Source organism: Salvia splendens, chromosome 15 (genome assembly GCF_004379255.2).
Source record: "Salvia splendens isolate huo1 chromosome 15, SspV2, whole genome shotgun sequence".
In the NCBI taxonomy this organism is placed as follows: Eukaryota; Viridiplantae; Streptophyta; class Magnoliopsida; order Lamiales; family Lamiaceae; genus Salvia; species Salvia splendens.
Window position 1 is genome coordinate 5,950,778 of NC_056046.1, and position 22,918 is coordinate 5,973,695.

Consider the following 22,918-nt stretch of genomic DNA (forward strand, 5'->3'; position numbering starts at 1 on the left):
TTACTCCATCCAAATTGTCAATATTCCGAGTTTTGCTAGCAAATGACACATGCTGAGAATTAGGGGTGAGCCTTCACAAATTCGAACCATGGAATCCGATTCAATCCAAAAAATTCAAAATTACATAAAATTAAAAAATTCAATACCAAAAAGCCAAAAAGTTGAAAGTCCAATACCAAAATCCTAAAAACTACCAAACATCATTAGAATTGTTCAACAGAAAACTTTTATACAGTATTTGTTACGTTTATAATTAATTTTATTTATATATATAAATATATTTTGGATTACTTTGATTTTTAATACATCCGATTTGATTCGAACATTTAATATTTAAAAGATCCGAATCGAAAATCCAAATCCAAACCAAATTTCGAATTGTAGTTTGGTTCGGATTGAATTTTCGGATTTTAAACCATATATCCCTTCAATTTAGTATGCATGGCTAAAATATAGAATGAAAAAATATGAAAGATTTATTTCAAAAAAGATAAATTAATAAAACATTTCCCATATCTAGATATCTTCAAGACCACGTTCTCCAGCCTTACGAATTAAACACTAGTTAGTGGACTATCAACAAACAACATGACCTATTTAGTATAGTATTTATTCACTTATATTTCTGATGTCAGTTCTGAGTCTCTGACTGTCATTATATAGAATAATTCAACAATTTGAGAAAATATTGAAACGAAGATCCAGACTTTTATTTATTTTCAGTTGCTAATTACATTATATTGACCATTACTACCATAAATTCCATTATAATGTCTAATTATATTGCATAAAATTAAATTACCATATTTTGATATTATTATTATTATTATTATTATAATATGCAATAAAAAAATTGACCTTAGGTTGACAAGAGTTTTACTCCATTCATTTTGGTAAAAATGGTAAAACCGTCGTCGGTGAGAAATCCCCACACCAACTGTATGACAGATTATCACGGCTCCTTATCTCTCTCTATCCCAAATTCATCCGCTGTAAATCCCCATTTCACAAAAGGTAAAAATCAAGTCGCAAAAATGTACTGCGCTGCTGCAAATCCGATCCTATCTGCAGACATCAATCGTTAAAAAATACTGCACCGGCAATACAATACATCTCTATTAAAAAAAGAAAAAGTCGAAGCCTTTTCTTTCAGCGTGAATATTATATATACACACAGTCATACGCGCTTCATTCTCACACTGCAGACCTCATTCTCGAGAGCAGCATTTAGTCCTACTCACCGACACTTCGTGTATGGGCCAATGACCACACTTGATGCTGTCTTTCTTGCAGATCTGTGTTGAGGATTTTGAGATAGAGGTACGTGAATGCATCCAGCTGATTTTTCTACTGTTCGTTTAGTTTTGAGATGGAATTGTTGTTTGAGTTGTGTTTTTGGATCAGATCTCTATTCTTTCCTCATTGTTGCGGTGTTACATCTTGATGTACGTCGTAGATCTAGGCTGTTGAATTTCGTTTTTTTAATTTTAGTTATGATTTTTTGTGATTTCGTGGGATTAAGGAATGTGGAGAATTTTGTTGCGAGATCTTTTAGATGTGTATCGAGTTGGGCGGAAATGCGACCTGATTTGAAATGAGTTCGTTTTTTTGATTCGTTATTTGTTCTGATCCGGTGGATTTCTGGATTTGATTGCGTATTGAATTCCTATGTATAGATTTGTTGCTATTAATGGCTGTTGTGTGTTACTCTTTTTGAAATCATATTCAGCTGTTGAGCGGTTGTGTTTTACTGAGTCATATATGATTGTTTATGCTAAAGATGAATTAGTTCTGTATGACCACTATTTTGTGCGTTAACGTGTGCTTCCTTGCTTGTACCTTGCTCTATCTTGTTGAAGTTCGATGTTATTTTGATTGAATGAGCTATTTAGGCCGGATCTCATTGTTTGCTTGTGTTTAGGTGTGCTATAACAAATAAGTGTCGGGATTGATTACTTCGATAGAAGTTGGAGCAATGGCTTTAGGGAAATACTCTAGAGTTGATGCTAGGAAATCATCATCGGGCTATTGTTCGACAGTCACGATTGTGGTTTTTGTAGCCCTATGTCTAGTTGGGGTATGGATGATGACGTCTACCACTGTAGTTCCTGGCCAGACTACTGATGTTTCACAGGAGAACAAAAATGAGGAGAGAACACCTGTAACTGAGATCAGTTCTGAGAACAAAAACGATGAGGCCAACAATGAGGAGACCAACACTGATAATACTCCAACTGATGAGGGAAAACAAAAGCAGTTTGAGGATAACCCTGGGGATTTGCCGGAGGATGCAACCAAAGGGGATGCAAATGCAAATCAGGTGGAGAAAAATGACGTGCCTGAGGAGACAGCAAAAACTGAAGAGGAAAAGCCGGAAGAGAAGTCAGGGGATGAAAAGAAAGATGACAGAGATGGGTCGAAAGATGACTCGGAAGATGGTGAGAAAAATAAAGTTGAAGTGAATCAAGATTCAGAAGCTGGAGAGAATAAAGAAACTAATTTAGATAATGAGCAGACGCCTGAAGGAGACTCAGGTAAAACAGATGGAGAAAAAGAAGATGGCCAGACAGAGGAGAAGGCGGACAAAGAGAACTCCACTGAGAAAAAGGACAATTCCAGTGAAGTGTTTCCATCTGGGGCCCAGTCAGAGCTGACAGATGAATCAACAACTCAAAATGGATCATTTCCAACTCAGGCCACAGAGTCGAAAAATGAGAAAGAGGCTCAAAAGTCATCTGGTTCTGAAAATCAAAGTCAATACAGTTGGAAGCTTTGTAGCACAACTGCTGGACCAGATTACATCCCGTGCCTTGATAACTTGCTGGCAATAAAGAAACTTCCATCAACTAAGCACTATGAACACAGAGAGAGACATTGTCCTGAAAATCCGCCTACCTGCCTTGTTCCCCTTCCTGAAGGATATCAACGTTCAATAGAGTGGCCTACAAGTCGGGAAAAGGTACTACATTTTGTTGAAAATGTGTTTTTCATTTAATTATTGCTTTTCATATATACTAATTGGCTGATGTCCCCTTTCACAGATTTGGTACCACAATGTTCCCCACAGCAAACTTGCAGAAGTTAAAGGACACCAAAATTGGGTTAAAGTTAGTGGTGAATACCTAACCTTCCCTGGTGGCGGTACCCAGTTTAAGCATGGTGCTCTTCACTACATTGACTTTATACAACAGGTAATATGTCGCATGTGATTGATTATATCAGACTGGTGTGCATATCCCCCTTTTTGCCTTCTACTTAGGTCGTTTTATACTTTGTACATTTGGATGTGTGAATCAACTTTGATATTACCACGGCAACATAAATGATCTTAAAAAGTCAAATTAAATTATATTCAAGCTCGATTTGGTTTTGGTAATATTATAATTTCTTTGTCATTCTTTGCCTAATTTCTTTGTCATTCTTTGCCCAATTTCTTTGTTGCTAATATTTTAGACCATCTGTTTACACATTAGTTGCTATGGCATAATAGTTGCTAACTTTCAGTATTAACTTGCTCCATATCATATGTTATGTAGTCTGTGCCTGACATTGCCTGGGGGAAGCGATCCCGAGTAGTTCTGGATGTTGGCTGCGGAGTTGCTAGCTTTGGGGGTTTCCTCTTTGATAGGGATGTCCTGACCATGTCATTGGCCCCAAAAGATGAGCATGAGGCTCAGACTCAGTTTGCACTTGAAAGAGGAATTCCAGCAATATCTGCTGTCATGGGTACCGCGAGGCTTCCATATCCTGGAAGAGTTTTTGATATCGTCCATTGTGCACGTTGCCGGGTGCCCTGGCACATTGAAGGTACTTAATTTACTACATTTGTTTAGATACCTTTTGGTGGCTTTCAAGATTTACTGACATACTATGATCATTATAAAATTTAGGTGGGAAACTTCTCTTGGAACTGAATCGATTACTACGACCTGGTGGTTTCTTCATTTGGTCTGCCACACCCATTTACCAAAAATTGGATGAAGATGTTGAGATTTGGGAAGGTACATTTTATTTTCTTTGCGTCAACATAATGCTAAAACATGTCTTTGATTATTAACAAGTTAGCACATTCCTGGCAACATTGACAGCTATGAAGAAACTAACTAAAGCTATGTGCTGGGAAGTTGTTTCAATAACCAAGGACAGAGTAAATGGAGTAGGAATTGCGGTATATCACAAACCTATGACAAATGAGTGCTATGAACAAAGGTCAAAGAGTGATCCTCCATTATGTCAAGACTCTGATGATCCCAATGCTGCCTGGTATGATTTTGTTTATCAGAACAGAAGCAGTCCTGCTCCTTTTACTATGATAACATGATTATACACTGTTTGTTGAAATTCAGAGGTACTAGTAGCATAACTAGATATCAGTTTATATATTGATCTTTTATGTTGATAATATAATCAGGAATGTGCCTCTTCAAGCATGCATGCACAAAATACCTGTTGCTTCTACAGAACGTGGCTCTCAATGGCCAGAAGAATGGCCAGCGAGGGTGCAGAAAGCGCCTTACTGGTTGTCAAGTTCGGAGGTTGGAGTTTATGGTAAACCAGCTCCAGAAGATTTTGTGTCCGATTACGAACACTGGAAACGTGTTGTAAAGAACTCGTATCTCCAAGGACTTGGAATAGACTGGTCAAATGTGAGGAATGTCATGGATATGCGAGCAGTCTATGGAGGGTAAGCAAGGGAAAAAGAATTGACTCCATTATTATTTTGTTTATGAAATTTAGTCTTCCTTCTCTAATTTACTTTTCAATCTGCAAACAAATCCCTCAATCCAATTTTTTTAGTTTAAAGGGATCAACAGTTTTCTTGATTGCCTGAACACAAATCTTGTTTTTATTACTCACTCTACTCTTCTAAAACTACTCTTAACATATACCCTTTGCAGATTGGCAGCTGCTTTGAGAGAGTTGAATATTTGGGTAATGAATGTGGTCAATATAGATGCTCCGGATACACTTCCTGTCATTTACGAACGCGGCCTGTTTGGAATTTATCATGACTGGTGTGAATCGTTCAGTACCTACCCTCGCTCTTATGATCTTCTCCATGCTGACCACCTCTTCTCCAAGATTAAAAAGAAGTGCGTGTGATGTATCTCATTGCTTTGACATGTGAGCTACTGCTTTATGCTTGATGTTCTAAATCTTGTGGATGGTTGTCTCAACAGGTGTAATTTCATGGCCTTAGTGGCGGAAGTAGATCGGATTTTGAGACCCGAAGGAAAGATCATCATCCGGGACAGTGTGGATATCATCAATGAGCTTGAGGCCATATTCAAATCTATGCAGTGGGATATTCGCATGACCTATTCTAAGGACAAGGAAGGATTGCTCTGCGCTAAGAAATCTATGTGGCGACCTACTGAGGAAGAGAAGGTAACATACGCCCTTGCTTGAAAGGCATACGCCCGTGCTTGGTCTTGATGCCAGTGCCACAGAGGTTAGGTATTTTTCGTTATCGTCGGCACTGCTACTTGTGTATCTTTCTGCCTTGGCTTAAATAGCATATTTTTAGATGTTTAGTTGGGTGATTTTTAGAAGTTTTGTCCAAGTTCTATTGTATTATTGGTGGCCATGAAGGGCAATCAACACACACACACACACACACCCTCCCCCCTATTTGTAAGGCCCATTGCTTCATTAGACTGCAAATCATACTACTTTTATCATTTAATGCAATTATTCTTCTACATCTTGTGATTTTCGAATTTTGTAATTGTGTGGTGATTCAGGTTCCTCTGATTTTGTTTTTCCACGAGCATGTCCAACTAATTTGAAAAATTAATGTAACGATTACTTGTCTTTCGTGAGCATGTTGATGCTTCAACAAAAAGAATAAAACTGGACATAAGGCTTTGTGGAAAGATATACTCCTACAAAACTATTTTTAGTGAAGATTTGCAATGTATTCACCAAAATATGCTTTAAGAGGTAATTGCAATGTATACTTTAAAATTTTCTTTTAATTCCAATTATTATGTTATCAAGGAAAATTGATAATGCTTGATTCAGAATATTTTTCCAGTTATATACACATATATTTGAAAAAAAAGAATAGAGGTAAATAATATTAATTCGTCTGTTATTTGACATGATGGTGATTAAAGTCAACTTAAGTAGGAGTAGTATATTTTTTTATATCTACGTCTCTTTTTTTAGTTTAGCAACATATTTTGATTGGGCAAATTACCTGTGAAATCATGAACCTTTAAAATAGTTTGATTTTTTTCATGAATTTTAAATGTTGCTGAAAAGTTATGAATTTTATCGGACTGTGTAAATTTTCCATCCAACCCGATTCGATAGATTTCTAACACAAATTTATCCTACGTGGCGAGCCGGAGACGTGACTTAGCAAAACTACACTAATTTTGATTGTTTCTCTTCTATCTTTGCAATTTCTGACCCCGAACTTATCACAAACATACAAGTAGCACGAATGAAAACATACAAATCGAATTCCACAAGTGGATTTCAACATAAAAATAACATTAATTCCACAATTCGAATTAAACTCTAAATTTGTCATTTGCCGAATCACGCCTCCGGCGCGCAACGTAGGATAAGTATGTGTCGGAAATCTATCGGGTCAGCACAGTCGGGTAAAGTTCATGACTTTTCATGCAACTTTTAAATTTGACGGAAAAAACCAAACTATTTTAAAAGTTCATGTCTTTATAGGCAATTTGCCATATTTTGAAATGTCCAATTTTTTTTTTTAAATTTTCCGAAAAAAGACTAAATATCAATCATATTACACAAAAGTTAATTAATTGAGTTCTAGACTCCTAGGTTAAAAAAGCTCCATAGAACACTCAATCTAATTATATCAAGAAACATAATTATATCAAGAAACACATTGACTATTACCACGCATATCAAGTGCGGCCTGAGTTGGCATTGCACGCACAAATTTAATAAACGTGATATGAATTTAGTTAAATTCATATCAATCCGAAGAGACTTGCATGACGCCAATCAATCTGATGAGCCAGCCTCGGCAGGCAAGTTCATACCACACATACATAGATTTGTACTAAGATTTTATAAATGATTTGCATATTTTAAACATATGGAGTTCTTATGGAAGTAGGCATAGGGATTATAAAGATTAAAGTAGCATTGTACTAGTAGTATGAAATTACATACTTGATCTCGGTTCATAAGAACTAGAATGATTATTGTTGGGTATCAGCGGTACTCTAATATCGATAACAGAAACACACATGAATAAAACTTTATCAAACACAACAAGGATAAGTGTACGAAACACCAATACTCAACACAATAATATACACAATACTAGCACAATATTGCAATATATTTGAGGACACACCTCTCAAAATACCCGAGGGGACACACCTCTCAAACTCTAGCTCTCTTCACTCTTTAACTCTTGTACATTACACATGCTGAGTTTAGTACCTACTTATACATGCTAAAGTCGGTTTACTTGGCCGACATAGTTTACCTAGTTTGTTCTAGTTGGTTCCTAAACTAATTTAATAATCTAAGTTACATGGCTAACATTTAATCTTCTCGAACCTCCATCCCTTTCGTCATATTTAATAACTAATTAACTTGATCTCATCTTTTCTAGATTATTCTCCAAAGTCGGTGGAGCCTTTCTCTCAATAACTATTTCTTATAATTTTATAATACTCACTAGTTTTATTTTTATTTTTATTTTTATTTTTATTTTTATTTTTATTCTTTCTTAAAGTGTTTATTTTTTAGTTTAATCAAGTATAAAAATCCAACATAATGGTCAAGTGAACTTTGAGATGCTTTGGAGTGATAAACATAGACTTCAACAAATCCATAAAACCATCGTCCTCCCCAAAAGAACAAATTATATATAAAAAATTTATAATATAATCAAAATAAAAGGCTCATGTGTAGGAATGGGAGAGAGTTATAGCCACCAAACTAATATTAGAAATCACAAAACATCCTTTCCTATGCATACGCCTATTCCCATGCAGTCATTACCCTCTTAACAAATTCCATGTAATCAAACTAACCTTTTTTCCATTTCCAATTAATTCTAAAAAAAGAGAGAAAATCTCATCACCATTATGTCAAAGACCATGAAGAGAGATAGAGATGATTTTGAAGATGATGAGAATCCTCAAATTGGGTCAAGTAGTAGAACCCCCTATACAATTAGCCCTGACACTAACACATCATCATACCTTAAATCAACCACCAATCAAAATCCCTACGCCTCAAAAAACAACAACAACAACAATAACAAAGAGCAGGACCGTTTCCTCCCCATAGCGAATGTGGGGAGGATCATGAAGAAGGTGATCCCGGGCAACGGGAAGATCTCCAAGGACGCCAAGGAGACGGTCCAAGAGTGTGTGTCGGAATTCATCAGCTTCGTCACGGGAGAGGCTTCCGACAAATGCCAACGAGAGAAGCGGAAGACGATCAATGGGGACGACATCCTTTGGGCGATCACAACCCTAGGCTTCGAAGATTATGTGAATCCACTCAAGATATATTTGGCAAAGTATAGAGATATTGAAGGGGAGAAACTCAACGTACCAAAGCAACAGCCTCTTGAACAACAACAACAGCAGCAGCAGCAACAACAACACATGCATCACGACCAAAACTCACCGAATATTCCATACAATAGTGTGTATTCCACTGCGAATCTCATCACGCAGCCACCCTTCGTCTCGGGCGATCCGCCCTTTCCCTTGCCTTTCTCTCAGAGCTCTATTCAGACAGGGTCGTTGCCTCAGCATGATCATGTCGACGATCATTGGTAAATCGAATTTTTTTTTTAATGTTTGATTTTTTTCCTCTCATTGATTTGGAGTGAGGAGAAAAGTTTTGATTGTATATGGTATATAGAGTGCATAGTTGATTTAGAAAATTATATAGAAACCAATTTATTTGGAGTTACCAACTCTTTTTAGTAGCGTCTGAATTTTTTTAATCATTTCGATTGTTAAGGAAAGCCCAATGCAAGATAGAGGTGAGTAAGAAGAAATATTGGTTGAATTTAGGCTCATTGGCCCAAAAATATAGTATCTCCCAACTTCTATATGATTAAGATAAACACGAAATACATAAATTAATTAAAGAAGCAAAGATGTTCTTAAGATTTTATGGTTAATTTCATGGGTGGGAACAAAGGTAAAACCCTGGTCTTAATTCTTGAAAACTATTCATGATCAACATCAATTTCTCTCATATTTTAAGATTTGATATGCTAAGATCTCCGAAAATTAAGAAAGAATAAAAAAATGCACACATTTTATAGTGCTTTTTAATCAACTTGACTTTCTGATTATATTTATATATGTTAATTATTTTCAATCTTCTATCTATTCTTTTTTTCTTTCTTCTCTTGCCCACTTCACTAGCATTCATTTAGTTATGCACTCTTTCTGGCCATCTGAAGATAACACACTTTTTTTCCAACGATGATCACTTACTTATTTTAGAAATAATTAAAATATTTAATTACTTTTTCTTTCTTTATTTTATTCATATTTTCTATTTTAAAAAATCCAACAATTTTTTCTCTATCTACTTAAACTCTTTATTATAAGAGGATATAAAATCTCGTGCTTCCTAAGAAAGAGTCTTCATGGTAGTTGAGTCGTAGTATTTCTTTACGAACCGTCCTGAGGTAGTTGAGTCAGTAGTATTTTTTTGGGTCGTCTCAAGGTAGTCGAGCCGTTTTTATTTTTTGACAAAAAATTTTATTTTCTTTTTCTCTCTTCTATTCTATTTACTTTCATATTTTATCCGTCTTAACCTTTAAACATTATTTTCTTATATCTCTTTTCCAAAAAGAGAAAAACACTTCAATTTTCTTGGGACGGATGTAGTAGTCGAGAAACTTTAAACTTGTTAGATACAAAAGAATTTTACCTTGTCAAGTGGCTCAAATATTTAATGTTCAATTTTTTTTTACACAAAGGGATAATTTTCCGCAAATGCAGAAACTACTCTGACCAAATTTCAAAGGGATAATTTTCCGTAAATGCAGAAACTACTGTGACCAAAATTTTATTAATAACCAACTAAAAAATCTTGGTTAAAGAATAGACGAACTTTATAAATATTGAAATTTGACTCTAGCCCAAAATTCACTAGTCAATATTCAATAACTCTATAGCCAATTCTACAGAATCTTGAAAACCACCATAAAATGAATTAATTGTCCAAAAAAATTGTTGAGGTGCGAACTCCACTAGTCCATTTATACAAAAGTGATTAAATATCATTGACTAGTAATACTACTATTAATGATCGATACCAAACTAAATTGGTACTACTATACAACCCACATATATAGTTACCTTAGAGTTCTAATACATCAATTCAAATGGGACCTAAATGAAGTTGATAAACACTAGTTGTCTATTCAAATAGTTTGCTGTGCCTTAAATTGATAAAATGGTCACATGATTTCATCTGTCCTGTTTTAGCCATGTTAGGCAAAAATAATGGGATACGCTTTGCTTTTAGGCGACTTAAAAGCAACGACTTTACTTACTTTTTGCTATCTTTATTGCAACATTAGGAAATCAAAATCGCACATTAGAAAGTTCAGTAAAATTCTGGTATGGTTGGATTGCACCCCTCTATTTAAAATTTGAATGGTATATTATAAAAAAAATACTTCCTCTGTCCCATTAAAAATAAAATATTTTTCTTTTTGGTTTATCTCATTAAAAATAAAACGTTTCCTAAAATAGAAACAATATCATCTCTATTTTTTCATATCTCTTACTTTGTTATCTCTTCATTAACTCACAAAACAATACTACTCCCTCCGTCCCAAGGAAGATAACCCCTTCCTTGAGCAGCACGAGATTTTATGCAGTTTTATTTTGTGTGTTAAGTGGAGAGAATAAAGCAAGAGAAAGTGAATAAACAACAACAAAAATTTGTTATCACTCAAGCGAAAGTGGTTTTGTACCGCTTTACTTTTTTTAATGTGTTATCACTGAAGCTAAAAAGATGACTGGCTAGAATAAACAACAAAAATTTTAAAATGAGCAGGACATATCAATAAGCAAGAATAAGGATAAGGGCACTAAACAAGCAATAAAATGTCACCCCTTTAGTGGTTTTTGATGCATCCTTGGTCCTATGTTTTTGTTATTAGTCCATCTTCTAATTTTGATTAGTTCCTCATACATTTGTCTCTCTAGCCTTCTTAAATCCTAATAAAAGCCTCTTCTCAACCTCCTAATTCGGGACCATCTTTTCCAATAATGTAGTAAGTATTTTATTTCTAAGACACCATATGGACTATATTGTCATATTAAAGAGAGAAGCACCATAGTTTTTTTTAAAAAAATTTGACGCACTTACTTTGTTACCATCATAACTAATCATCTATCACACATCCAATCACAAAAAGTAAATCAAACTCCACAATCGAGTTAAGCTCAAGTCATTTAAAACATGGACTAAAGATGTATGAGTTCTAAGTTAATTGTGTCAAATCCAAAGTACTTATGTTTTATAAAGTTTACACTAAACTTAGGGTCCAGCTGGACAATAGTTGTACTTAACCACTACTTTAAATACTAGAAAGTAGTAACTAAATAATACATGTCGCATGTCTTATTTATTTATTTATTTGTAAATGTCATGATCTTTACACCATTTATGCTTTTGATATGACTTTAAACAACAACATAAATAGTTTTGTGCCACCATATCAGTTACCAAAAATCTCCAATCTAACTACTTGAAGATATTCCATCGTCATATTGTGTGATGTGTGTAGTCCAATTAACCATCATTTTAAAATTTCAATGGTGTTTTATTTGATTAAAATCAGAATAAAAAAAGTTATAAATTGAATTATATTAATATTTCCATGAGTTAATTCTTTATTTAGAAGTATTTTTATCTATGTTATATGCACTACTATAATCTATAATTCTAAATTAACATTGGAAGCAATGAGCTCTATATAGTAGTATCGATCAAATCAAGAATGCTCTAGAAACTCAAGAAAGTACTATTTTGATGTTTGTAGATTGGTCTAAAATTTGTGAAACATATTCCACACATGCAAGAGAGGGGCCAGAAAGTTAGTAATGTTGACGCAATGTATATATATTTGTTTGATGTTTTTTTGCATTCGAAATATATCACATATTTTGTATGAACATCAGGTGAGCAAGCTCACGTGTGTTGTTGACATGATATATCTATCATTTTCTCAATTCCAACTGCCAAGTTGTAATATATATATGGCCACTCCTCCATATTAATTATTGCATTTTGTTGGGTAATTTGATTTTCAATTTTGCTAAATTAAATTTGTCAAAATGGATTAACTGATATAAATGGTTAGACAAATTCCCACTCTCCACCCACACATATAAGATTTCTCATAATGAAATTTGATTTGTGTAACTAAAGCTACGGTATTGGCATAATTCTAGTGGCTTCAATATTATTGTTGTATTCTAAATATAGAAAATGTAAGTCAATTTTGATACATAGACAAATCCTTGTAGGTAATTCCAAAATTAATTTCAACGGACTATTTGGACAAATAATTGAGCAATTTTGATCGGTTATAGAGTATCGATTTGATTGGTGGTCTTGTTACATCCATAAACTATAGGAGAAAAAATGAGTCATTAATGTAGCCTTGTTTTATTGACAATCAATTCGCATTGGATATTTTTTTCATGACTACCATATATTTTATAAGTACGAGCATTATGTTGTGGCCCTTTTAAACTTTGTTTTCGATCAGTCAATGAAAACAGAAACTTTGTTAATAAAAGGACATATTTTAGTTTTTTATAATTTAATTTTATGTGCAATACTATTCAATAAATTAATAAACAGTAACAGTAGTAGTAGTTTATTTAAGTAGATTTTTTCATGTGCAATACTATTTCAGTCAATTTTATAAACTGAAATAAATACACAATCCTTATTATTATGAAAAAATGCTAATTTTGCGCCATTATGTGTGGATTAGAAGTTGGTGACCTAGGTTTCCACTCTCAAAGGTTGGAATGAAAATTTAAAAAGGGATATGTATGTGCTTGGTGAAGTCCGGATGTATACTCTAAAGTATTTTTATCTTTTATTATTTTTGTTTCCCTTTTAAATTTGATCGCTATAATTTATTTCAAACTTTTCTAAGAAACACACACCACGACTTTTCATTCATAAGCTAATTGACCAAAGACATAAAGATGTTAGACCAAGAGTCCATCTTAGGGGTCGATGTTAGACCAAGAGGCCATCTGAGGTATCCTCATTAAGACCATCTTCCATCATTTACATAAATAAACTCAAATCTATTTTATTCATAAAATTTAAAAAAGTGATTTAGATCTTTTTAGTATATTTTATTTGAGTACTTAAAATGAGATGAATTTTAGAATATCATTTTTTTTATAAACCAAAAATCTCAAACCACAAAAGTGGTGAGGGAGAAGAGCACAAGAAAGTAACAGTCTAACAACAACAAAAAAAAAGACACACAAATACAAACACAAACGACATCACAACAACCAAGGAGCTGACAGAGAAGACAATAAGAGTCAAAGCCAGAGGAGAGCAAGCCAAATACTAACCGGTAACATCAAAGCAGCTAGCCCCCAAGCAGTGGCGGATCTAGGACCCGAAAATGGCGGGGGCGGAACTTATATTTAAATATTAAATATTTAATTTAATATTATTTTTAATAATAAAATAAATAAATATTATATTAATATTTAAGTAGCACTAGCTTCATTAATAAAATATAAACATGCTTCAGCTTGCAAATATGTATTATTCATTTTAAAATAAAAAAAATATAAATATAAACATGTTTTAGCTTGCAAATATGTATTATTCATTTTAAAATATAAAATTATTGTAAATATATGTACATTTTAAATCACTGTAAATATTATATACAAAAGTGATATAAGTAGAGCACTAAATATTTATATTTCAAAAATATTTAAAATGTTTATTTTGTTACATAGAGAATAATTAAGATGCATGGATCAAATTAAGTACTATAGGATAAAAAAGACTTTAACACAAGATTAAAAATGATTTTAACTAAAGAATAAATATAACAACATAATATATGCAACTTAGTAAAAGTTTAGATTACATAAAGTATTTAAAGGTATTATTTTGATAATAAGAAGAAATATGAATGGATAAAATAAAAAATGAAAAATGAAAAAAATATGTTTTTGTTGAGGATTGAGCCCTAGACATCTTAGTTAAAAATCCAACAAACAAACCATTGAACTACTACATTTTATATGACATTTATTGAAAATAAAAATATTTCTACACTCTACGGAGGGGGCGGATATGCTAATTTCGGCTTGATTCAATGAAAAATTTAGGCTCTCCGGACGGTCGGGTAGGGGCGACCGCCCCCACCTGCCCCCTGGATCCGCCACTGCCCCCAAGGACCACTCGAAATCACAGCAGACACCAAATAAGAGAAGAAACAAGCACTTCCCCAACAAGTCATTTTCTACATGGACTCGTTCCCCTTGCCCACCTTTTGATATCCTCAAAGTTTTTGAAGATGGTCTAAAAGATCTATATATAAGGTAAAAGATAAATGGAAAGTACATAGAAATAATTACTATATTTATCCTTTATTCATAAAAATTCACACTTTAATAAAAATGTATTTTTTGGTGCTAACAAAAAATATTTGAGGAGACGTTATACCTTCTTTTATTTTGAATATATACCTTTTTTATAGGTAAACTAATACTCCTATAAATTTAAAGGTTGAGCCAATAAGGACTCATACCCGAGACATTTAGCCTCATATATTATTTCTCTACCATTTGGCCAACTCACACTCACAAAGGTAAATATGATACTTCCCTTATTATTCACTACTACTTTTTAATCTCTCTCTTTTGAAGGTGCTTTAATAAAATAACAATAAATTTTATTTTAAACGCCACCAAAATATTCATATTTTCAATACTTCATTTAATATGTAATTATTTATTGTTAAATTTAATGGGATCCATGTCGCTGCCGAGTGCATAAGTAATGGTTTATTGGGGAGACATATGTCAATTCCAAACTTTTCATTTCTTTTATCGCTTTGTATAACAGTACAAGTCGATAGTTAGGTTTATAGCGTGATCTCAGTCAACCAAGTCATAATTTTCCAAAGCGAAATAGTTAGCCTATAAAAATGATTGACAATTAGTAGTTAATCAGTTGACATAGGCGTGTCGAAACGGGTAGCGGGTAACGGGTAATCCCGAACTTGACCCGTTACCCGACGGATCGGGAAACGGGGCGGGGTCTGGTATAATAATTTTGGGTTTTGCGGGTATCGGGTATCCTGATACCCGACTGGGTAATCCCGATAGTCCCGAAAATACCTGATATATATTGATATTTTATAATTTTTTATTTTTTATTTTAATACTTGCTCTTCATGATGTAATTTTTTAAGATTTTAATATTTTAAAAATCATAATGTAATTTTTTATTAGTAATATATTATAAAATGTGCCAGAGATTGGTTGAAGACTTGTGATTTGGACAAGAAAGATGAAGAAGAACAAGAAAAGGAATACCGTGATGGTAAGTATAATTCTTATTTATACACAATTTACATTTCCTTTTCATATTATAAGAATTAGAATTCTTATTTGTTTTTGTTTATTTGTTTAGTTTTAGTCAGGATTGACGACATGGCTCCAACGAGGCAACGAGCAATGTCCATGGTGCACTAGTGATGCACGCGCCAGATGAAGAATGATTGATGAAACCGTGTGAAACTTTTATTACTTTAGACGTTTGGTTGAAGTTATTTACTTATTTTATATTTAGACTTTTGATTAAAGTAAGACATTGCTGCTTACTTTGTTAATTGTTTTCATATTTAGATTTTTGAATGGTAATTTGGAGTTTGGATTTTTTGGCATTGTAATTGAATTTGGATTACATATTTACTTTACAGGTGGTATTTGTGCAGCTCATATGATTATTTAAAGCAGATATTTCAAAGATTACATGGCTTGATCTCAATTCTCAACAAAATTAAATAATAATAAAAAGTTTCAAGTGAGACTATTACATTCATCAAGTAGTATTTTAAAAAAAACATCTAAAATATACAAATAATATTTAAAAAAAGAAGATTTCAAAAAAAAATGTTTCGGGTCGGGTACCCTCAGTGTTGGGTGCGGGATACCCGACTCGGGTATCGGGTAATACCCGACTAAATGCGGGACGGGTATCGGGACTCGTTGGGTGCGGGTACCCGTTTCGACACTTGACAACTTAATTATCAGTTGGGCGTATAACTGGAATGTGGTGACTCATCTACTTAATTGTTATAAAAAGATTTACTTAATTAATTATGATATAATCAATATCAATGACAACTAGTTATGTGAAGCATTGTTGTATCATGTGTGTAGTATATTGTTCGAGACGACAAATCAATAATACTTATTACTTGAATAGGCATAAAATGAGACAGAATTTAACGTGGTCCACGGTAAAATTTTTCTATGTCTACGATTTGATAACACCTGATATTAATCCACTAACTTGGGATCTCTTACTTTGACAATGTATCCATACTTTATTTGCTATCGGAATACTATGTGAGTAAGAGTTATTGAGTTTTTCATTTTTTAGAATGTATATATGTAACTTTGAACAGTTGGAGATCTTCATTTATTATTAAGTCTCGATTAGAAATAATGCCGTTGAAGGAGCACCAATCTAACCTTGGCCATAATTAGTAGTACTAATATTCTTCTTATTTGAATCCGAAGATGTATAGTCTATATTATGATCGATATACTTTCTACAAACCTCTTTCGTTGTCATCAACCTCCTACTAAAGAATGGCCACCGATCGAGTATACTAATTTAAGAAATTTTGATATAGTTATGAAATAGTATTATTAAATCAATAAATACACAACATTATATAGAAAATGACATTGCAACGATACATCTTATATCCGCCATATGTGAAGAAATAATAAATGGTAATTGGCGGCCAAAGGCCCCTCAATAACGAAATACATGTAATGACGTCTAATTTCAACCCTTTTATTTTCCTTAATTAAGACTGTATTCTCCAATTTCTTGTTTTTTCTTTTATATTTAAAATTAAAACCTAGTATCAACTAAATACATCTATACTAAAATTAGTACTACTATAGTATTTATTTTAAACATAAATCTATGTCTACTAATTATAATTGAAGCCGCGTCTCATCTCCTGTTGACAGTTGCATTTTTCGACGTAACCAAAAATCTTTTACAGGCCAAAATATTAGAACTTAAAATGACATAAAGTCATAAAATAATATATCATGCAACTAGTGTATTTAAGTATTTTTACAACTTTATGGACCACAGCTAATGATGTCAAATCATATTTTTTTAATATCAATTAGTAATTTAAAAAACAATTTAGCGAAAGTTGTTCGTTCATATACCACTAATTTCACTAAAAGAATAAATGCGAAATATATGATAAATTACATTTATTATTTATAAAAAAAAAAAGAAAACCTAGAAACCTCTAGAAAAAGGCCGAATAAATGCGAAAAAAATATATAGTTAATAATAAATTTAACCCAAAAAGACAAGCCAAATTGCAGTTGGAATATATTTTGATGACAGGGTGACCTAAAATTAAAGTAAAGTGAGTTACTAGTCAAATTATAGGTGCTGGTTTCAACTCTGGAAACAGTAGTTAAAAGATGAGAATTAGATGCGTTAGGACCCAATTTTGTATGGAGTTTTAAAAACAATATCATTTACATATGTCTGCCCATCAAACTCACAAAGGGACCCTCAAAATGTCGGAACCAAATATATATATATCAGCAAACACACATTTTCGGTTTGCAATATTTCCACAGAATTTGATATGTTTCACATGAGTTCCCCTCAAACACTACCTTTGTATGGCCATTTGTTTCAATAGATATTTTCTTGTCTACTTAATGCCAACTTTGGGTTATAAAGTCATGTTATCATGCACATGTTTCTTTGGAATGGCAGATGATTGATGTTGTTTTCAGAAGTTATAAGATCTTTTTAATTAATTGACTATAGATTCGGAAATTAACTAGACGACACACAAATTAACAATATTGTATGTTTAACCTAAATAGTACTATATTCATTTTTAGTCTTTTCTAAAATTTGATTTTTAGTGTGCTTTAAAGATTAATTAACTAGTAAGCATGTTGGACCTTTTCTAGTTAAGTCAGGTCTGGTCAAGTCAAGTCAAAACTAATGGAGTTTATGGTAATAGTAACACACAAATGTTCCAAGTCACTACTAAACAATTTAAAATAAGATAATGAAAGCATCACAAGAAGGTACTACCTCCGTCCCACAATAAGTGCCATATTTTGCCATTTCAGTCAATCTCACAATAAGAATCACATTTCACTTTTACCATAAATGGTAAGTAGACCTCACATTCCACCAACCAATTTTACTCACATTTTATTATAAAACTATAAGTGAGACCCATAATTTACTAACTTATTTAACCCACTTTTCTTTACATTTCTTAAAACCCGTGCCTACATTAAACGTGACACTTAATGTGGGACGGATGTAGTATTTTTTATGTGAAAACAAACATGTAATTAGGAGTATTTTGTAGTTATGTTATAATAAGTTAAGAGTACTTATTTGTTTTTAATTGTGTGTTTGATACTCAAGTGAATCTCTTTTCTTCAAACATGCAATTTTAGATTGAGGACCTTTTTTGCCCATAGAGATTTTAATCTAGTTTTCTAACTTTAGTATCAAACATATAACATGAATTATACTAGTAGTATAATGGTTGTTATCATGTTTAGTCAAAATATGACTATAGACTATTAAACGAACTCTAAATATTAGGAGTAGTATATATTGTTAAATTATATTTGAAAAAGTTGAATATCTCATTTTATTTAATTCTTATTTATTGGAAATTCGTTAATTTTTAAATGTTTTAACATTCATACAATTATTAATGATGAAAAGAAATTAAATTTATACTGCATATTTTTTTGTGTATAATTGTTTACCATAAAAAATAAGAGAAGTATTTGGTCAAGGACAAGGAGAGTAGTGTTCTTTTTGGACTCATTTCAATGATTGTGATACATGAACCGTATGGAGGTAATTGACGTGGCAAGAGTGACTAGACGCACCACTTTCATTTTGGCTTGGTTCTTGATCATGATAGCCTATAACTATATAACTACTACTATTTAACATTATTTATAACCAAATATTTTTTTAAAATTAAATGTTATATTAAATATATAATATTAATTAAAATTTATAAAGAATTCTCAGTTAACCAATCAACTTCATCCTTCAATTATTCCTCCACATTTTATACATTTCTTCACGAACATTGTACTTGAAACAAAATTTTCATATAATTGACTTAACACTTAGGGTATAATAAAACCAAACTCATATCATTAATACAGGTTACAACTCGAAGTTTCTTGCTGTATACATTGATAGCAAAACTCCAAATCCATTTACCACATCATGCTACCACAACTTCTCCACAGTCCCAAACGCCACAACACAAATCAACATCAAACAAAACCCCAAAAAACTATACACACATTAATCAATGAGATACATCACAATTCATTGCCAAGATTCAATCCATACAATAGTACAAAAGGCAGTCGAATCCAGAACCTAATACACAAATGCAGAAAATAACAAAAACAAATAAATAGAAAAAGATAAGCACGACCTCAAATCACATATACACAAACAACACAACACAACACAACTCAACTACTTAAATACATACATAGATTTATTAAACTAGTAGAGAGAGTGCAACACGACAAAAGTCAGAAAATGAAATATATATATATATATCTAAGGTTGTGTCTTATTTGAAAGCCAGCTGACAAAGTGTTGGAGCGTAGAAGTGTCGGCCCTATAGTGATTTTGGGTAAAATCCCTCAAATCGGACCATTTAAAGTCCGGGTACAGGCGTGCGGGGGCCTCAGCCCCCTCATTCCCCGGAAGCAGAAGCTGCTCCGGGGGCCTCACCACCTTGTCCTCGTTAGGGTTCACGAAGAACACCAAAGATCTCCGAACCCTCTCCTTGTTCACCACCGCCCGATGCAGGCAGCTCTTGTATCGGCCGTTGCACAATGCCTGCACCGCAAACATAGTTGCGAAATTATTGTGCTAAAATTAGCTGCAAATCTAAAAAAAAGTTTTTTTGTTTTTGTTTTTTTTGTTGACATGGTTTAATTTAACAGTTAGCTAAGTGGGACGGAGTAGTTGTCCCATCTTTGCTTTTCTTGCCGAACCCATTATAGTAAGTCTCCATTTCAGGCAATAAATGCATGCCAAACGAGATGCAACCAATGATCTCGCAACACGTGCACTTTATTTCTCTACAACATAACACATGTGAAAATACGTACCATGAAAGTGTCACCAATGTTAACAACAACGGCGCCGTGGCAAGGCTTAATTGCTCTCCACTTGTCGTCCGAGAAGATCTCAAGCCCTCCTACTTCGTCCTGATGCAGCAGCGTCAGGGCATTCGGGTCCGAGTGGGGACCCGTTCCCAGGGTGAGCCCCGCCTCCTTGCAAGGCGGGTAGTTGTTGCCCCGCATCACAGAGCATCCGTCTTCGAAGAAATCCTTATACTCAGACCGCTCCACTCCTAAGCTAATCGCGAGCAGCTCAAAGATCGCCATCGACAACATATGCATTGCCTCGCAGTACTTCTGTAACACACATCTTTTTCAAGAATCCAATATGTTAATTAATTATTCTGGTAACGAGCATCAAATAAATTTCATATAAACATTTTTTTTAATTGGACCCACCCTGTGTGTTCGAAATGGGGGCCGAGGCTGGATTTGATGTAGTCGACGACGTCGAGGGTGGTGGCATGAGTGTAGGTGAAGGAGAAGGTCTCCTTCCAGGGGAGCTTGGAGGAGAAGCGGTCGGCGTGGGCGCCGGAGTAGCCGCGGAGGGAGCCGGGCTGGCGCTTGACGGCGAGCTTGCGGGGGAGGGGGAGGCTGAAGAAGGCGTCCATGTGGTGGTGGGCGGCGCGGAAGGTGGAGGGGTCGAGGCCGTGGTTGATGACCTGGAAGAAGCCGTGGGTGGAGCAGGCGGCTCTGATCTGGGAGGCGGCGGAGGCGGTGGCGAGGGGGTCGCCGAGGAAGAAGCCGGAGAGGTCGATGGGGGGGTCGGGGAGGAAGTCGGCGGCGGCGTAGGCGGTGTCTTCGTGGGGCCAGAGGAATTGAGTGGGGAGGCGGGGTTGTTGTTGGAGGGAGGCGTCGAATACGAGATTCACGCCATTGTTGTTGGGTTGGAAGGGAGGAGGAGGAGAGAGAACAATAGTTGATGAGGAAATGGATGATTCCATTGAAATTGCTTCAAGTTTTTTGTACTAGGATTTGGGAATCGGGGCTCTTATTTTATAGTGGAGTTCTGACTTGTGAGCGTGTGAGGAATCCTCTCTTCTGCATTTCCAACATACCTCCATTTATGACCCTCACGTGTCAATATAATTTCAAACTATACAGAAGAATTTTGTACATTCAGATTATTGATATTTCTTTTTTTATCGGTAAATACAAAAAATTTAAAGGCTGCTTCATAGTGGACTCACTCGTCTTTTTGTCTCAAATTTAACCACTTTATCACTACGCTAACACACGCACACAATACAAGAACTTGTACAATCATACAAATAAACATTCGCCTTTGTATGGAGAGACATTCAATTTCGAGGCCACACGGTGTTCAACTGCATCCTACATTAATTTCAATATCCTATAATTATCAATTGTATAATTAATGTAGTATAATGAGGTAAATAAAGGATTTATTTTGTCTCGTCCTTTGGAGCGTTTATTTGAAAATATCATATTGTTTAGATAATTAGTACTAATATTTGGTATTATTATTTGTTTCATTTTTGGGAATAAAATATTTTAAAAAAATTCCTAGTGATCAAAATATTTACGAAATTACACGTATACTCGATGCAATAGCCGGAATGTGACTGTATGATTTAATTATGATTAATTAAAAAATTGTGATCTTATACTTTATTACTTTAATGAATGATTATAATCATATCTATAAAGAGAGAGATATACTTAAAATAGATAATTACTCTTATATTGCATATGCTCATACATAAGAGAAACCTATTCCTACAATCCTGCACACTTAAATTTATTGTACTATCAAAACTCTACGTACACAACACAATTGCATATGGTACGTAAATGTTTTAGTTATTGCACAAAGTTTTAAATGGAAAAGAGTTTATTATGTAACAAAATTGAATTAATCATAGTATTAAATATTGGCATTATTCGGTTCATGTAGAAATTGATGGCATATCCTAGTAGCAAAGTGGATAAGGAAGTAAACAATAAAAAATAGATATCTTGAAAAAGGAATATAAAATTACTGAATGATTGGATAATTAAGAAAGGAGTAGCCGCATGACAAGATAAGAGACGCCTTATCGATAGAAAGACAATAACTAAGACAATTGACGACCTTTCCCAATTCCTCATTTTACCAATCAAATATTATGCTCATTATTTTTTTTGCAACGTCTCAATCAATATATTTATTAATTTCGTTCCTGCTATTTCGAAATTGCATTTTCCACGTTTTATGAGCCCTTGCTTGCTATACTTCCCTTGTCACATGTCATACTTTTCTTTTTAGTTTGTCCTAAGAAAAATGTCATATTAATATAAATATATTATTTTCTCTCTCCATCTTACACACAAAACGACATCTCCTAAAATCGCGTGCCATTTCTCGGACGAGCCATTTTTGCAAAGCATCACGAGGTTAGAGACAAGGATGAGTCGTTTATGACCCAGATGAGTCAAAC

At 33.8% G+C, this 22,918-nt stretch overlaps 3 protein-coding genes across 3 annotated transcripts; 2 read left to right on the top strand and 1 right to left on the bottom strand.

Moving 5' to 3' along the window:
• Positions 1–1,114: 1,114 nt before the first annotated feature.
• On the top strand, positions 1,115–5,704 carry LOC121768786 (probable methyltransferase PMT26). Its single transcript, XM_042165335.1, has 9 exons — positions 1,115–1,320; positions 1,922–2,959; positions 3,042–3,191; positions 3,537–3,807; positions 3,891–4,001; positions 4,089–4,263; positions 4,412–4,684; positions 4,899–5,093; positions 5,181–5,704. Exons 2-9 carry the CDS (start codon positions 1,976–1,978, stop codon positions 5,407–5,409), a joined length of 2,388 nt encoding a protein of 795 aa, XP_042021269.1. The 5' UTR covers positions 1,115–1,320; positions 1,922–1,975; the 3' UTR covers positions 5,410–5,704.
• Positions 5,705–8,102: 2,398 nt separating this feature from the next.
• Positions 8,103–8,795, top strand: LOC121767761 (nuclear transcription factor Y subunit B-7-like). Its single transcript, XM_042164087.1, has one exon. It carries the CDS (start codon positions 8,103–8,105, stop codon positions 8,793–8,795), a length of 693 nt encoding a protein of 230 aa, XP_042020021.1.
• A 10,843-nt stretch (positions 8,796–19,638) lies between these two features.
• LOC121767290 (gibberellin 20 oxidase 2-like) lies at positions 19,639–21,482 on the bottom strand. Its single transcript, XM_042163531.1, has 3 exons — positions 20,877–21,482; positions 20,466–20,787; positions 19,639–20,190 (listed from the first exon to the last, which is right to left on the bottom strand). Exons 1-3 carry the CDS (start codon positions 21,419–21,421, stop codon positions 19,906–19,908), a joined length of 1,152 nt encoding a protein of 383 aa, XP_042019465.1. The 5' UTR covers positions 21,422–21,482; the 3' UTR covers positions 19,639–19,905.
• Positions 21,483–22,918: the final 1,436 nt, after the last annotated feature.

What these genes read in the sequence shown, in the direction of transcription:
- LOC121768786 (XM_042165335.1), top strand. Translation starts at nt 1,976, where the DNA reads ATGGCTTTAGGGAAATACTCTAGAGTTGATGCTAGGAAATCATCATCG. An exon ending in GGTGCCCTGGCACATTGAAG is followed by an intron (nt 3,808 to 3,890) that starts GTACTTAATTTA and finishes TATAAAATTTAG; the next exon opens with GTGGGAAACTTCTCTTGGAA. An exon ending in ATGCGAGCAGTCTATGGAGG is followed by an intron (nt 4,685 to 4,898) that starts GTAAGCAAGGGA and finishes TACCCTTTGCAG; the next exon opens with ATTGGCAGCTGCTTTGAGAG.
- LOC121767761 (XM_042164087.1), top strand. Translation starts at nt 8,103, where the DNA reads ATGAAGAGAGATAGAGATGATTTTGAAGATGATGAGAATCCTCAAATT.
- LOC121767290 (XM_042163531.1), bottom strand. Translation starts at nt 21,421, where the DNA reads ATGGAATCATCCATTTCCTCATCAACTATTGTTCTCTCTCCTCCTCCT. An exon ending in CCCCATTTCGAACACACAGG is followed by an intron (nt 20,788 to 20,876) that starts GTGGGTCCAATT and finishes TTCTTGAAAAAG; the next exon opens with ATGTGTGTTACAGAAGTACT. An exon ending in ACATTGGTGACACTTTCATG is followed by an intron (nt 20,191 to 20,465) that starts GTACGTATTTTC and finishes TTTGCGGTGCAG; the next exon opens with GCATTGTGCAACGGCCGATA.